Here is a 15,928-nt window from a genome sequence, read left to right on the forward strand (position 1 = left end):
CTCTGATGAGAGAGTCGAAGGCAGCTGCAAAGGCAATAAAGGCGATAAGACGGGGTAGATGAAACCTGCTTTACTGCTGAAGAATGAGGTGAATCGTTAATATCTTTTCTGGACAGCCCCTGCCTGGTCTGAAGCCTGCTTGTTCAGAATGGGTTAACTTATCTCGTGCGCCTTTGAATCGATTCAAAAGTATGACGCAGAAGATCTTTATGGCTTGATTGATCAAGAAGATCCCTCTATAATTTCCATAAATGGACTTATCATCTTTTTTGTGTAGCAGAACGAGGACTGATACTTTCCAGTCTTTTGGGAAGGTCTTCGTCGTCCACACCTTGACAAAAAGGTCAGTTAGGCGGCATAGTAGAGTTGGTGAGGACTTGAACATTTCAGAAGGGATCCCATCCTCTCCAGGAGTTTTATTGTTTTTCATGCACTTCAGCGCTTTTTGTACGTCCGCAATACTTGGCGGATCGAGGTTTACTGCGTAGGGCTCTCTAGCAGCAATCGAGAAGGCAGGTAGATCGCACGGGGATTTGACAGGGTTCAGTAGCTCAGAAAAATGCTCTTGCCAGCGTTCCATGCGTCCTCCTTCTGTTCAGATGAGTTATCTGGACTTATCTTTCAGTGTGCCAACCGTTACAGGAGCTTTTCCAGTCGCTTCTTTCAGTGGTTTGAACATTTCCCTGCTGTTGTGACTCCTGGACGCTTGTTCCAACTCATTCGCCAGATCTAACCAGTACTGTTCTCTGTTCCGTTTCAGTGACTTTTTAACTACGTCGCGGTCTACTTTCCAGGGATCTTTTACAACTCTCATAAGGATTTACTTGTTATTAACTCGTTCTATTGTATGGTCAGATATACCGACTTGCGGTTTTTGATTTGTTCGGCCAAGTACCTCCTCAGCTACGTCCTGTGTTGTAATTTTTATCTGCGCCCATTCTTTAGCGACGAGTGAGAGACGATTCAAGGCATCGAACTGGTTGCTTAGCTTTAACTCTAAGTCCGTTTCGATTTCTGGGCATCTTAGTTTTGAAACATCAAAGTACTTCCCTGCCTTCCATCGTTTATGCCTACTAAGGCAGTGACGGACTTTGCTAGTGAGGAGATAGTGATTGGATCCATTTAAAGGTCCTGTATCTGCTCCTCTGTATACCTGGGCATCTGTGCAGGAGCTCCTCCATCTTCTGCTGACTAAGATGTGGTCGATCTGGGCTGTTGTTACGCCGTCGTTCGAACGCCATGTAACGAGGTGGAGTCTCTTGTGCTCAAAGAGAGTGTTTGTGACGCATAGGTTGTTGTATCTGGCTAGCTGTAAGAGCCTTTCTCCATTGATGCATCTGTCACCAACAGTGTGGCGGCCAATAACTGCTGCTGTGTCGGGGTCTACTCTGCCAAGCCGGACGTTCCAGTCTCCAGCTACAAAGAGTATGTCACGCCTTGGTGTCTTGTCGATGATTCTTTGTAGGTCATAATAAAAGGCATCTTTGACCGCGTCACTACTGTCCCTTATCGGAGCGTACACGGCGATTATGGTTATGTGGCTAATGTAGCCTCTCAGTCTGATCATGGCCATCCTTGGTGACACTGACTCCCAAGAGGTGACGCATTATGCAGTAGGACCGTCTATTAGGAACCCAACTCCTTGCTGGCCGGAACCATCATTGGGACCCGAGTTATAGAACTGGAATGAGTCAGATTCGGAAACAGTCAATTTTTAGGACAGAACATCATTAAGTCTCGTTTCTGACACACAACAAACGTTGATTTTATGCTTCTGCAGTTCCCTTGCAAGGAGCAGTTGCGTGGATTCCAGCTTGAAGCTGGGAACATTCCACGTGCTAATATTCAGATGTTTTCTTGATCGGGCGGCTTGCACATTTGTCGGGCCAGGTACCACCCTGACCTGGTCCGCGTCGGCTACCGCGAACGCCGTAATAGTAGTATCTCTCTGCATTTGATCTTCAATATCTATTGGTGTTTCATGGGAATTGACTTGACCAAAGGCTCCCCAGACCCTTGGCGCCCCGTTGCGTTAGCCATTCTATTTGTCGGGCTATGCTACTAATCGAATGCTACACCACTCCACCGCTGTGAGGTTCAACTTAGGGCTCTCCTCCCGGCTCGCTAGGGACGGGGGCGTGAATCCTCGCTCCGAGGCCCCAACCATAGCTTGGGAGCACTCGTTCTTATCAGGCCCTGATTCCCACCTTGGAGGTCGGGAGGTTGGAGAGTACAACATACTGTTTGAAATACGGTAAGTCAGCCGGGTACCAAGAACAATCCGCAGGTAATTTCTCTGGAAAACATCTAGCAAGTCTTCCTCTTTTTTTTCGGAGCACCCACGCTTCAGAACCATGCTTAACCGCTGTCATCATTGTAGCATTCAATATTCTAATCTTGGCTAGCAGGCTTATCTTACTATTCGTCCAAACTCTTTTCAAATGTTAAAAAAAAAACCGGGTCTAAGCTATTCTAATTTTAACATCTTCACTGCACCAGCCGTCTTTACTATTAATACTCTGTAGGTAAGTGAAGCTGTCCACTCGATCGGTCTTTTCGTTACGCAGCGTCACCTTTTCATCTTCATTTATTCCTAGCTTTTACGACTTAGTCTTCTCAACATTAATTTTCAAACCTATTCTTGCACCCTGAACTCGCAAAACCTCTAAAGGTTCATTCATTTTACTCACACTTTCATCTTGGATGCTTAAGTCATCAGTAGAATCTAAGTCGTGGAAGGTTTTACTTCCCCATCTGATTCTGTGTTCTCCCATTGCCTTTGCTCTGCTCCTTAAGAATAAGTGCAACAAAATGACCCATATAAATGGGGATAAAACACCACCCTGCTTAACTTCTCATTTAATATGAATCCAGCTACTAACCTCATTTCCTAAATTAACAGCAGCAGTGTTTTTCTCGTACGTAGCAGTAATCACTTTAATGTGTTTTTATGGTGTACCATACAACGATAAGACCTTCGCTAAAGCTCTTCTATCAGCTGAATCAAACGCTTGTTCTTAATCTTGAAAACTGAAGATTAAAGGTGTTTGATGACTCTGGTACTTCTCAGACACCAATATAAGAGTCAAAATTTGATCAACACATCCCCTACCCTTCATAAAACCACATTGTTCTTCTCTTAAAACATTGTTTACAGTATCTCTAAGTCTAAAAAGTATCATCATACTAAGTGGTTTGCTACCTACAGGCACCAGGCTAATGCCTCTATATTTACCGCTCTCACTCTTATTGCCTTTCTTATACAGGGGCTTGATTAGAGTTTTCCTAAAATCACTAGGTACCTCACCTTGTTTTAAAATCATATTCGTAATCTTCAGTAACCTCATAACCACCATATTTAAGAAACCCGTTTACCACACTATTAGCATCTCATAAAATGATCGACTAGTATTATGTTTCCAACCTAAACCTCCAACCTTCCCAACCTAAACAAGACTTAGCAGCTTCCCTATTCATCATGAGCTCTACTCCCTGTCTATGTATCCCACCCTTCATGCCTGAATAAACTAATTCTATGTTACCTAATTCCATATTCCCTACACCTGGGATATAAATTTCTGAAAGCCCAAATCGAACCGTTTAAATTTGTCAGTCAAAATTTCGATACGATAGTTATTTTTAACGCTGTAACATTCCAAGTTGCAATTTTCAAATTCTTTAAATAATTGAAATTATGTCGCCTCAGGAAATGCAATGGTCCCAGAAACATTGCAGGTTGGGGACTAAAAAATCTTCTGAATTCTACACGAACCGCTTAAGTCGACTTAGAACCGGGCAGCAAGAAGTCTCTGGGACCTTCAGTTGAATGGAGGCTTTTCATTCCAGTGTTTTTAACAGACCTTGAAATTTAGTAATTTCTTTCTCAGTTGGTATTTCTGTAATCCAAGGATAATGGTTTAAATTGCGTTAATTAGGGGAACACAACAACTGATAAAGTTTTCTTTGAAGAAAATAGGTTTAGTTGTCTTTACTGCCTCTGATCTGAAGATAACTCTGAAGGAAAGTCAAAGTAGCCCTTAATACCCATGCACGATGATTGATGAGAAATTGTAAGTCGAACGACGTATTTAATTTGTAGAAAACAAGCATAGAAAATAATGAAAAATCTTAGGCATGGACACGGGAAAATTGCACCAAAAAAAAGCCGGTAAATCGTTACCTGTTAAAGAAAGAAGAAAGAATACAGTGTTAATACAGTTTCTATAGATACCACTTCTAAAGTTTTATTAACTCAATTTTGTTATAGTAAATTCTGTTTATTGTTATGCAAACCTTGGTTAAATATCACAGGATTGGTTCTAAACGCAATCCATTTTTTAGCGATTACTTGAACGGCTTGATTCCTAAACACACTTTCTTGAAATTCCCCAATGCATGCATATTTGTGCTTTTCTGCCAATTTCTGCTGTTGGCAAAACGTCGTCCTGAACACACTTTCTTGAAATTCTCCAATGGATGCAAGTTTGTGCTTTTTTGCCAATTAGTGCTGTTGGCAAAACATGGTCCTGAACACGCTTTCTTGAAATTCTCCAATGCATGTAAGTTTGTGCTTTTCTGCCAGTTTGTGCTTTTCTGCCAGTTTTTGCTGTTGGTAAAACATCGTCCTGAACACGCTTTCTTGAAATTCTCCAATGGATGCTGGTTTGTGCTTTTCTGCCAATTTGTGCTGTTGGCAAAACATCGTCTTTATCACGCTTTCTTGAAATTCTCCAAAGCATGCAAGTTTGTGCTGTTGGCAGACCATCAGCCTAAACATGCTTTCTTGAAATTCTCTAATGCATGCAAGCTTGTGCTTTTTTGCAACAGTGTTGGCAAAACATCGTGCGCAATCCAAAAAATCGCTGTTTTCCACAAAACGTAGGGTATGGGAACTAAGAGAATGTTTAATCCACAAAATTTGCTTTTTCACAATGTTTTATGACCTACAGATTCTACGGTGTGACATGCTTTAACCAGATCTAAAAATGTACTAACTACCCTAAGAACCTCGTCAACAACTTTTTTTTATTGAAGCTGTATAAAATTTGGTTATTTCATCCTCCTTGAGACCAGATTGACTTTAATGTCATAATTTATGCTGTTCAAGATGATCGTAGTCTTACCCATTTCTCTAGAATACGTGATATGGACGAGTAAACCGAAATAGGTTGATAATTCACAAAGTCATTCTTATTACTGTCCTTTACATCTTATTCTTAAAACAACAAACATTTTCCCCTCTTTACTCTTGATTATTTTCCCTCTTTACTCTTTACTGCCCTTTTTAGTAGTCGAAAGTGATATGGAAGGCAACTAACACCCCTTCCACGCTCACCATTTCCGCAAACACATCCAATCAAAATTTTGAGATAGCCATTTTGTTCAACGTAGTTGAAAGATCTAGAAATTAAGTCTTTGAGGATGACAATCCCCCACAGCCCTCAGGGTAACGGTTGCAAGTTTTGCCCTGGTGGCATACAAGGTTTTTATAGAAATTTTTGTCGTAGAAACTTCAAAAAGGGCTCGTTTGATCGGAAATTCAAAGGGATTTCGCTTTCTGTTATGGAAAGCGTTATCTTAGAAACTTCAAAAAGGGCTCATTCAATTGGGAATTGAGACGGTTAGTGCCCTTGTTAATGGTCAAAGGCGATCGGAGGGCGAATGCCCCCCCAACGCCCATCATTCCCCAAATAATTCCGATCAATATTTTGATATAGCCATTTTGTTGAACGTAGTTGAAGGGTCCGGAAATTCTGTTTTTGAGTCTGACACCCCCCCCCCCCACAGCACTCAGGGCTAAGGTTGTACGTTATGCCCTGGGGGCATGTAACGTTTTTATAGAAAGCGCTGTCGTCAATCTTCAAAAAGGGCTCATTCGATTGGAAACTGAGAGGGCTATTGCCGTTTTTAATAGTTGAAAGTAATCGGAGGGATAATCACCACCCCCCCACCATGCCCATCATTTCTCCAAACACTTCCAATTAAAATTTTGAGATAGTCATTTTGTTCAGCGTATCAGAAAGGTCTGGAAGTTATGTCTTTGAGGATAACAAGTCCCTTCAGCCCTCATGGACAGGGTTGTAAGTTTAATCCTGGGGACATGTAAGGTTTTTATAGAAAGTATGGTCATAGGAACTTTGGAGGGGGCTCATTGGATTGGTAATTAGACGCTCTAGTGCGCTTTTGAAGATTCAAAATGATCGAAAGGCAGCTACCCCCCCTCCCCCAAACACGTCGTATTGTCCCGAAATGCATCTAATAGAAATTTTGAGATAGCTTATTCAAAATAGTCTAAATATCATATAACAAGGCTTTTGGAGTTGAAAAAAAAAACCAGAGATTAGGGGCAAGGGTTGTAAGTTATGTCCAGGGGGTGTTTAAGGTTTTTATGGAAGGGATGGTTGTTTAACTTTAGAAGAGGCTCAGTCTTTTTCCCTGAAAAAAACCGTGTCAATATAAAACGAACAGAAATTAATTAAAAACTTTTTGCACAAAATAAGTTTTTCAAAAAAAAAGTAAAGAACTCCATTAAACCAAAAATGAACAAAAATAGAATCAAATAATCTACCAAGCATACAACTACCACAAAACAGTATCAATAAATAAATGAAACCCAAAACAAACAGAAATTCAAATAAATAACAGAGTCAAACTCAAAACGACCAGAAATTAATATGAGTAAAGCTAGAATATAATTTGTACTTTACTAAAAAAATTATTTTAAATGTTTTCACTTTTATAACTTTAAGAAATCAAAAATTAATAATGATTTTAAGAAATAAATATCAGCAAATGCATATTAAGCTGACAATGCACATTTTTTTCAGTAAATTCATTTGAATTTTTCAGTAAAGTACAAATTATATTCTGGCTTTTAAAAAGCATAGGGTTTAGAACCCTACTCGTATTAATTTCTGCTCCTTTTGAGTTTGACTCAGTTATTTATTTTAATTTCTGTTTTTTTTGGGTTTCATTTATTTATTGATACTGATTTCTGGTAGTTGTGTGCTTGGTAGATTATTTGATTCTGTATTTGTTCATTTTTGGTTTAATGGAGTTCTTTACTTTTTTTTGAAAAACTTATTTTGTGGACAAAGTTTTTTTTGATTAATCAAGAATAAGATACGCTTCAACCGTCGTCTTCTATCGAAACTTGAAATTCCGTTGCCTTACCTCACTATCTGAACATTACACCTTTTTGGGAATTATTTACAAATTCAGACAAGTCAAATCTTCGTTCAGTTGTCTTTTGTTTCATGAAACCTATTTTAAGTTTCCCCAAATGAACCTGCAATTCTTATCTTGTAAGAAAATTTAATATTGTTGACCCCATTATTGCCGTGAAAAAGCAAGTTTCTACGTATTGTGAAAACTGAACGTTCTTTAGCTATCGGTACTGATACAGTAATCTGTTAAATTTGTGACGTATTTTGATGTGCCCATTTCATGTATTTTTTGTTCTTATTTTTCCATGTTCATGTTTTTATATTACGGATTTTTAAAGAAGGAAATAAATGCATAAACTTATTCTAGCAAACTTTTAAAAGATCCTATCCCTGCATGAAGCAAGCATTAATAAGAGAAGAAAACATGCGGAAGATGGATAAAAGCTGTTTCCTACACAAAAATGCTGTTTTATACACTAAAAGATTAACTTAATCTTTTAAATCTGACGTACATTTTATCTTGAAAAGCAATCATGATTGTGACTGAATTACTTCATTATTAGTGGCGCGTTCCAGATACACTGAATTATTATTTTGATTCCACGTCATAGACTCAAAAGGAGTATCATCAACAGAAACTACTAAACGGGGAGAAAGATTTATACGAATAGTAGTAAGATGTCGGTAAAGAGTATCACATACTTTCTCAGGTTTGTTTTGTATTGAACCATCTTGCACTAAAGCCCCATGTAAAAAAGAAGAATCCACTGCTAGTACCACATTTTTAATTACCTTGTTTCGAAGGTAGACATAGTTGCCAACAACTCTGTAGCTGTCCAGAGGCAACGACAGCAGTGGTTGCGTGTTGCGCAGGAGACAATAACAATATTTCCTTTTGTTTCCTTTTCTCCTCTTTGTTTTTAGGTGGAAGTCTTGATGACTTAATCAGTATAATTGGTTCTAGCGATGAAGGTTTTAACAGATCAGAACTAACGAAGCAGTTGAAAGCCTTTGCCAAGAAAGAGAATATCCCGTTTCCTGTCGTTATGAAGTTCCTGAGGGGTTCATTGAGTAATCTTAAGGTATTGGTTTTATTTCTGTTATGTTTGATTTTTCTTTCAGGGGTATCAAATTTGACCTAAAGGACTAATTTTTCTCTTAAGACTGATCGAAGGGTCGCCAAAGAGTGGAAGAGCTGGCTGTACAAGCCTGTGTGTGTATAATGAACGAACCACGCTGTCATCAATTGTACCCAGGGTGCTTTTTAAAGTAATCATTTGGTTCATTTTGGCCAAATTCATCCTATCTCTATAAAAATTTTTGAATGCAATCAGTTTGTGGAATTGCTTGAAATAGTTAAAGTGACTAAGGTTGAAGAACCTGTAGATGTTGCCAGTTAACGTTGACTTGATATTCCTGTGACAGTTCATGAGTGGATCATCACTATTTACATATATACTTGACAGTTTGGTTTCATTGTCGCTATTCAACTCCCTACATGCTAAGACGTAATAACTGACACTCTCTTTGATTATATTGAGTTAAATTCTTTGACCCAGTTTTCTCAGAGGTCAATATGTTAAGATGTCCTGAGTGCCGATTAAGAATTACTAGAAATTCAGTGCAATGCTGTAGTTGCAAGTACCACTACCATGCTGGACATGACAAATGTGCAGCCATTGAAATATTAGAGAGGAAAAGTGGTTGGTTATGCTTGGATTGTATTTCAAAACAGGAATCATCTGTAAGTAGTCTTAGTCTTTCCTCACCTTCTACTTTGGTATTGTCACCGCAACTTACTTCAAGATCTAGAAGACGGAGGTCAACTGAAAGCTTTATAGACATATTGAAAGACAATAGGCTTACCCCTAAATCCATACAATCAGTTGTCAGTCGCCAGTCCAAGTCCGATGCCGCTTGTCAAACTGATTGCTTAGCTCTATTAGCTTCTCCTCGCAGTAAAGCTAAAATTAAAGCTCCAAATATGCGTCAGACAACCCCCCCTCCAGTTCATACTAAAGATGCTTTTTGCCAGTCAGACCTTACAAACACTGAAGCCGAATTCAGTAAACCAAGTGCCACAACACAGACAGACTGTGAATCCCACCCACCCAGCTTCCTTCCCCTTCACTACCACCCAGTGTCCAGTACAAAAATTCAGAGTCTAATAGCCTTAAAGAAAGAAATAGAGACCATTATTATTGAAATGTCTAAATTTGGTGCTTCAGATAGTATCTAAACTCGTGAAACTAATAAATCCCAGGAGACTTCAATATACGTTGATCTAGGGACAAATTTTGCAAGAAATAAATTTGACATAAAAAAAGATACAAACAAAAATATAAAAGATATTCATAAATTCATTATTATGGAATCAAGGAGGTGCAACGAGCAAAATTTCAATGAGACAAGTTTTGATAAGAGTGGGTCCCTGGAGACCAAAAGACAAACCTGTGTATTTAAAGGATTATATTTTTCCGGTCACGCAACTGAAAATCCAGCCATTTACCCAATTTGTAATAAAAGTGAATTAAAGGCGAACATTAAACCGTGGAGAAGATGATTAGTGTTAACAGCTGTGTTTATAAATATTCCAGTAATTTTGACGACGTTAGCGACAATTCCGAAGTAAGGAATTTTGCTTGTAAATTTCATCTGAATAACAATTGTAATAGAGGCTTTTCTTGTAGGTTTGTCCATTCGTATATACATTTTTTAAATTCGGGTTCCTGTCAAAACCCGAACTGTAATCTTTCCCACCTTAGACCCTGCCAAAAATTAACAGTGGAGTATGTTTTAGCCTTAAGTATTCATTCTTACACATCCATAAATCTTACTTGCATCAGAGTCCCCGTTTTTTAGCCCCAAGTTTTCCCCACAAATACCGAAAAATAACACCACTTTTTTCTCTACCAATACCGAATCCTCCACGCCAAACTATAGTTCCTCCCTTCGAAGACTTTCGACGTCAATCACTAACCCATGTTTCATCCCTCGCAAAGAAAGTCCACTCTTTAGACCGAACCTCCTCCCATGTACAGCCTGTGTCTACCAATCAAACCCACCCTTTCAAAAACATCCCTTCCCTCTCTATACCCCCCTACTTTATCCCCAGGAACACAACACTCCCTTATATACCTTCCGGCCCTCATCACACAAGAATTACCCAGGTGTGAATTATTTGGAAGCAAATACAAGTTGTCTTAGTGCTCCACTTTTCCCACCCCCCAAAACTGTCCCACCCATACAGAAAAAAAGCCCGACTCCCCAACCCACAACAAAACACCGTCAAAATAATAAATCTAAGTCATATGAAAATTTTTATGATAGTTCACGATACAGTTTCCCAAAAATTTATCTAAGTAATACCGAAAGCTTGAATTTCGACAAGCTTAAGGAAGTAAGCGAAACTGCCGGACTATTGGATCTTGACGTTATTGTCATCACGGAGGTGCATAACCAAAATCCATCTTTACTAAATTTAAATGGCTACCATAAATTTATCAAATTAAGGCCCCATGGCCATCCTCTGGGGAAAAAAGGGGGCGGTGTTCTGCTGTTCGTTAGACAATATTTATGCCCAAGACCGATTCCTACACCAGATTTGAACGAGTTTGAAGAAATTCTTTGGATATGTATTAGACCGAAGGTTTTGCCCCGTCCATTAAATATTATTATGGTTGGACTTTTCAATTTCACTCCCAATCAAAACCTACAATCAAAACAGAACTTCATAGAAAAACTAAATGGAACTAAATGGATCGAATTGCACTAAAATATCCTTACGCCGGAATCTTTTTATTAGGGGATGAAAATGGTTTATCTTTAGACTTAACTTGCCGTACTTTTAGTCTCAAACAAATGGTAGATTTCCCAACGACAAAGGGAGGCACCCAACTAGATGTTATTTACACTAATATAAAACAATACTATAAAAAACCAACTCTGCTTCCTGCACTCGGTCGTAGCTACCATTATCCAATTAAAATTATCCCAGATTTTGAGGCCAAACACAAATATAAGGTTACTGAAATTTGCTCCGGACCAGTAACCGATAAATGCTTATTGGAATTCGGAATTGGATAAAAAGCGACACTTGGAGCGAAATTATAAATGCAGATGATGTTAATGACAAAGTCTTACGGCTCCATGGACTCCTAACTAAACACAAGAGTGGATCATTCCCGGTAAAAAAAAGACCAAAAAGTGTTCCATCGACAAACCGTTCTTCAATCATAACCTTAAAAAATAATTCTTGAAAAAATTAAATGCCTTAAAGAAAAAAAAATTCTAGAGGCCAAAAATTTAAGGAGAAACTTAAAGAAGCAAATTCGTAGGGCTGCATCAAATTTCTATACAAACAAAATAAATCACTTATGCATTACCAATCCAAAAAAATGGAATGAGGAAATAAAACTTATTTTTGACAAAGAACTTAAACAACTAAACTTTAACCTAAATGAGCCTCCCATAAAAAGTGCAAACGGCTTGAACCATCACCTTGCTTTGACTATCCTACAGTAAGTACCCCTGAGTTTGAAAAGAATTTTTTCCTAAATATCAAAATAGTTTTCAAATAATCACAAAACCAGAGATTACAAATAAAATCCAAAAAATCAAAAGTAACAGTATCTGCCCCGTAGACATTCCGATCGCACTCGTCAAAGCTTTCTCTGATGAAATCTCAGGTTAGCTACTGGTAGATATTTTCAACAAGGTCACAAAAACAGGCAAATTCCCAGTTCTTTGGAAACAAGGTTATGTAACTCTAGTTCCTAAAAAAGTTGCAGTGGTTGATTTTGACAAAGTTAGACCAATAACAGTAACACCACTTTTTTCAAAGCTGTATGAATCATGGTTATCTAACTGGCCTTGGGTTTCCATTGCACAAAGTATTGAAATTTGGTAATATCAATATATCTCAAAAGTGTCAATGTCCCACTGTCTCGTACAAATATTTGAACCAATGTATCAAACCCTAGAGACACCAAATACCTGGGCAAAGCTCATCCCAAATGACTTGGAAAAGACTTCTAATTATATTGACCATTACGTTTTAGTTGATAAAATTTCCCACTAATTCCAAATCAACTCCTCTCTGGTAAAAAATTATCTCATCATTTTTAAGCCAACGATCTCAATTGGTCAAATACATGAATACTTATTCAGAACCTCTACCAATCTATAACGGAATACTCCAAGGTAGTATAATTGGACACATTTTTTTTAGCGTAATGGTAAACAATTTGGCAAAAGATACCCCCGTGCGATGAAAATTTGTGGATGATGAGACTCTACTAGAAGTCGCAAGGAAAAAATTAAAAAGAAGTCCACTAAAAATCCTTGAAGATGTTGCAACAGATGCCTCAAAAATAAAATGCATGTAAACCCATTGAAATCTACAATCCTAACAATCAATTTTCTAAGCACAAACCCCTCATTTACGTATATTATTCCAAGTGAACTTATAACACAAAAAATAAAACTTATAAGGGTAACTTTAACTTACAATCTTAAATGGGAAACCGAATTTTCAAATTTAACCTTGCAAGCCAATATTTACCTAGCTTTCCTTAAGCAATTGGCAAAATGTCAGTGCCCAGCTTCTCATATTTTGAAATTTTACATATCTTTTGTTCGCCCAATTCTCGAATACGCTTGCCCTCTATGGCACTTCTCAATAAATAAAAATAAAACCATAAGGTCAGAATCTGTTCAGAAAAGGGATTTAAAAATAAACGCAGGGGAAGGGAAGTTGCTTTACCCCTACTTCTTACAAAATTTTAAAATCAAAACCCTGGAAAATAAACGACATGATCTGTGCCTCCGTTTTGGTGATAATGCGAGAACCAACATCCGAACTGAAGACCTTTTTCCGCATTCCCATAATCCTGAACAGAAGTCTCTCCCAAGAGAGGCAAAAAATCTTATCCCCATTCTAGAACTTATAAAAACTAAAACAAAAAGATATTTAGATAGCTTTATACCAACCTTCACTAAATCCTTAACACCTCCAATACCTCTTAATGAATCCTTTTTTTCAACTATTTTGACAATCTCGTTTTTTTTTTATTTTTTTTTTTTTATATGACTTATTTTATTGTATGCCGTTTTATGACTAAATTTTTACCTTTAATGTAGGACCTGTTTGATATGACATTATTGTAGTTTCTTTAATATTTTTCTTAATTGTTTAATTTCTATTTGTCTATATTTTGTCGGTTTATATTTCTTAATGTTTTGTTGTCCCTGAACCTAATTTCATTGAAGTGCTTGTGATGGTTGTTTTTTACATCTTTTTTTTTACACGAACTTATATTCGGCGATATATCACTTGTGAAAAGTTTTAAAAATAAAGCATTATTCTATTCTATGCTTCAACAGCCAAACGGATAATGTTAAATGTATCAACGGTATTCACCTGTCCTAAATGAATGATAAAAAGCCAATGTTCCGATAATAGCCATTCTAATGAAGTCATTTGCCATAATTTGTTAAGATGCGCTTTAATTTGTTAATAATTTTAGGCCGTTCTAAATACAGTAAAAGAACATTTGTTGTTGAGTTGTTGTTTTATGTATTCTTAAGCAAGATAAAAACTACCGCTACAACCATGACCATTTATCACGCACAACAATAACGTCATTTAGGATTGTAACCTATGATATGTCGTCGTTCGTCTTGTATATGAACATGGAGTTTTTTTCTGTCAAAATACTGATTTTATTTTGAATTTTGAGTTTCGTTAATTACAAAAGCGAGTAGATGTAGGAATTTCCATTAAAATGAGCCCTCAACCAGCTCTCTATGATGTTCGAGTGCCCTGCTAGCAGCGCAGAGAAAAAAAATACAATAAGAGGACACATCAGTGCTGCCACGTAAAAAAAGTGTTTTTGTTCCGATCCGGCCCCATTAAGGAGTTTCAGGCTATTTTTCAAAATTCCTTTAAATTTATCTTCAAAATAACATTTTACCATTAATACTAACTTAGATAATAATTACCATTCCTGAATTAACTAGAAATGGCAATTTCTATAATTTGCTTGTTTCTAAACGCGTTTTTTACCTTTTGGTTACAATGGACCGTGACTCGTTCCTTACCAGGTGTCAGCTTCTACTGCAACCACGATGTGCACACGCCAAAAAATAAGGTCAGCTTAAGCTAGAGCGTGGCATTTTTACAGAGTAAACTTGGAACCATTAAAGGGGACGTAGATTATATAGATAAAAAGAAACAAAAAAATAGGCAAATTTATAGTCCCCCCCTTCGTGACTATTGGCAAATTTACAGTGCAACCCTCTCCCTCCTCTTCATTGGGACCTATATAGACGATCTATTCTATTTTCTTTTCTCTGTGTAAGTGATATACTCTTAAATTAATACCCCGTGGCTCTGAGGTCCATAAACAAATTGTCATTATTGTAATTAGTAATTGTCCTTTTTTCTCACCGGTTGATACTCGATTCGCCATATGCATTTTTGGTGATGACAGTGGCTGATGGTCGAACATTTTTTTTCAGCCATGAATTTAAACTTTTGGCTCATGACAAGATTGAGTTTGAAGTTTCCCCTTCAACCCTTTGTTTTTTAGTTTCAAGATTAATTATTGTAAACGCTGCAAATAGTTTAAAGAATTTTTTCTCCTTTGCCGTTTGTTTCTCATTTTTTACTTGTAAAACTGAATGAACATAGGGCTGAGTCTCTAAAATATAGTTACAACCCTTATAGAACGGGGAGCATAATTTACCGCATTTTTGAAATTTTATGAATTAGATTTCTAGACTCTAAATTGTAGTTTATGAGGAATTGTAACGTTGATGTCTTTCCTTAAAAATAGAATAAAATATTCATGTCTTTTTATTTAGGAAGGGCCTTCAGTTGGAGAAATGATTGAGGTTCTTGGTATCAAAGAAACTGTTTCCAGACTGTCGAAAGTAAAGAAATATCTTGACAATGATGCTGTTCAAGATTCAAGAAATATTTGAATTGTAGCCATTTTTGTTTATAGTGCCTAATTAAATTCTGTTTTTTAATGGTTCCTTGTTACTCTTAGACAAACGAAGAGGTCAGGCAATGGAAGTTGGAGAGACATAAACTACATAACATTATTCAGATTATTTCCATTATTTCGCGATCAGAGTTGCATTATACATACCAGTCGCTAATGGAGGTTGGTGTCTCGTTAAGTCTGACGCTGAAGAAAACTGATTAGGACCCGAAAACTAAGCATTTTTCGACATAAGAGGATTCCTCCCTGTATACTAGTATTATTGTGATGCCTACTACTGTTAAAGAGAGATGACAAAAACGAGAGATGACTGTGTTGGCTTGGTCATGTCCTAAGAAGACCTAACGACCGCATCATCAAGCAAGTGCTTCGAGGTGCTCCTTTGCCAGATTGGCGCAGACGTTCTAGCGGTATATTGAAGAATTGGTGCGCAGCTATCAAAAACGACATCGATACTATTGGGGGATTTCAAAAGTTTTGCAGAAAGTGGAGAGCTGCTGCCTTCAGTTTGCTGAGGAGCTGACACAAGATCGCAACAGATGGGAGTCAACCAAAACTTATATTACTGCATCCCATTTGACGAAAACTTTTTTTTGTTTACTATTTCACTTCCAAAATTCCTTGACGAACTCGCATGTTCGCGCTGGCGTTTTTTTTTTAAAGGAGAATTATAGCTTAGAGAAGAAAAAAAAATTCCTAGTTATTTTTAATAAACTGGATTCTGACGATCGTTTGTAGAATATTCGTCAGAAT

At 37.4% G+C, this 15,928-nt stretch overlaps 1 protein-coding gene across 1 annotated transcript in view; it reads left to right on the forward strand.

Moving 5' to 3' along the window:
* The window catches only part of GluRS-m (putative glutamate--tRNA ligase, mitochondrial), a 62,330-nt gene extending 47,136 nt beyond the window's left edge, over window positions 1-15,194 (forward strand). The window contains exons 8-9 of the mRNA XM_089091728.1: window positions 8,091-8,248; window positions 15,033-15,194. Coding sequence (XP_088947854.1) covers window positions 8,091-8,248; window positions 15,033-15,152 — 278 coding nt within the window. The 3' untranslated portion in view covers window positions 15,153-15,194. The remainder of the gene's footprint in view (window positions 1-8,090; window positions 8,249-15,032) is intronic.
* Window positions 15,195-15,928: the final 734 nt, after the last annotated feature.

This window comes from Artemia sp. Qi Xiang Cuo, chromosome 7 (assembly GCF_049724085.1).
Source record: "Artemia sp. Qi Xiang Cuo chromosome 7, ASM4972408v1, whole genome shotgun sequence".
Taxonomy (NCBI): domain Eukaryota; kingdom Metazoa; phylum Arthropoda; class Branchiopoda; order Anostraca; family Artemiidae; genus Artemia; species Artemia sp. Qi Xiang Cuo.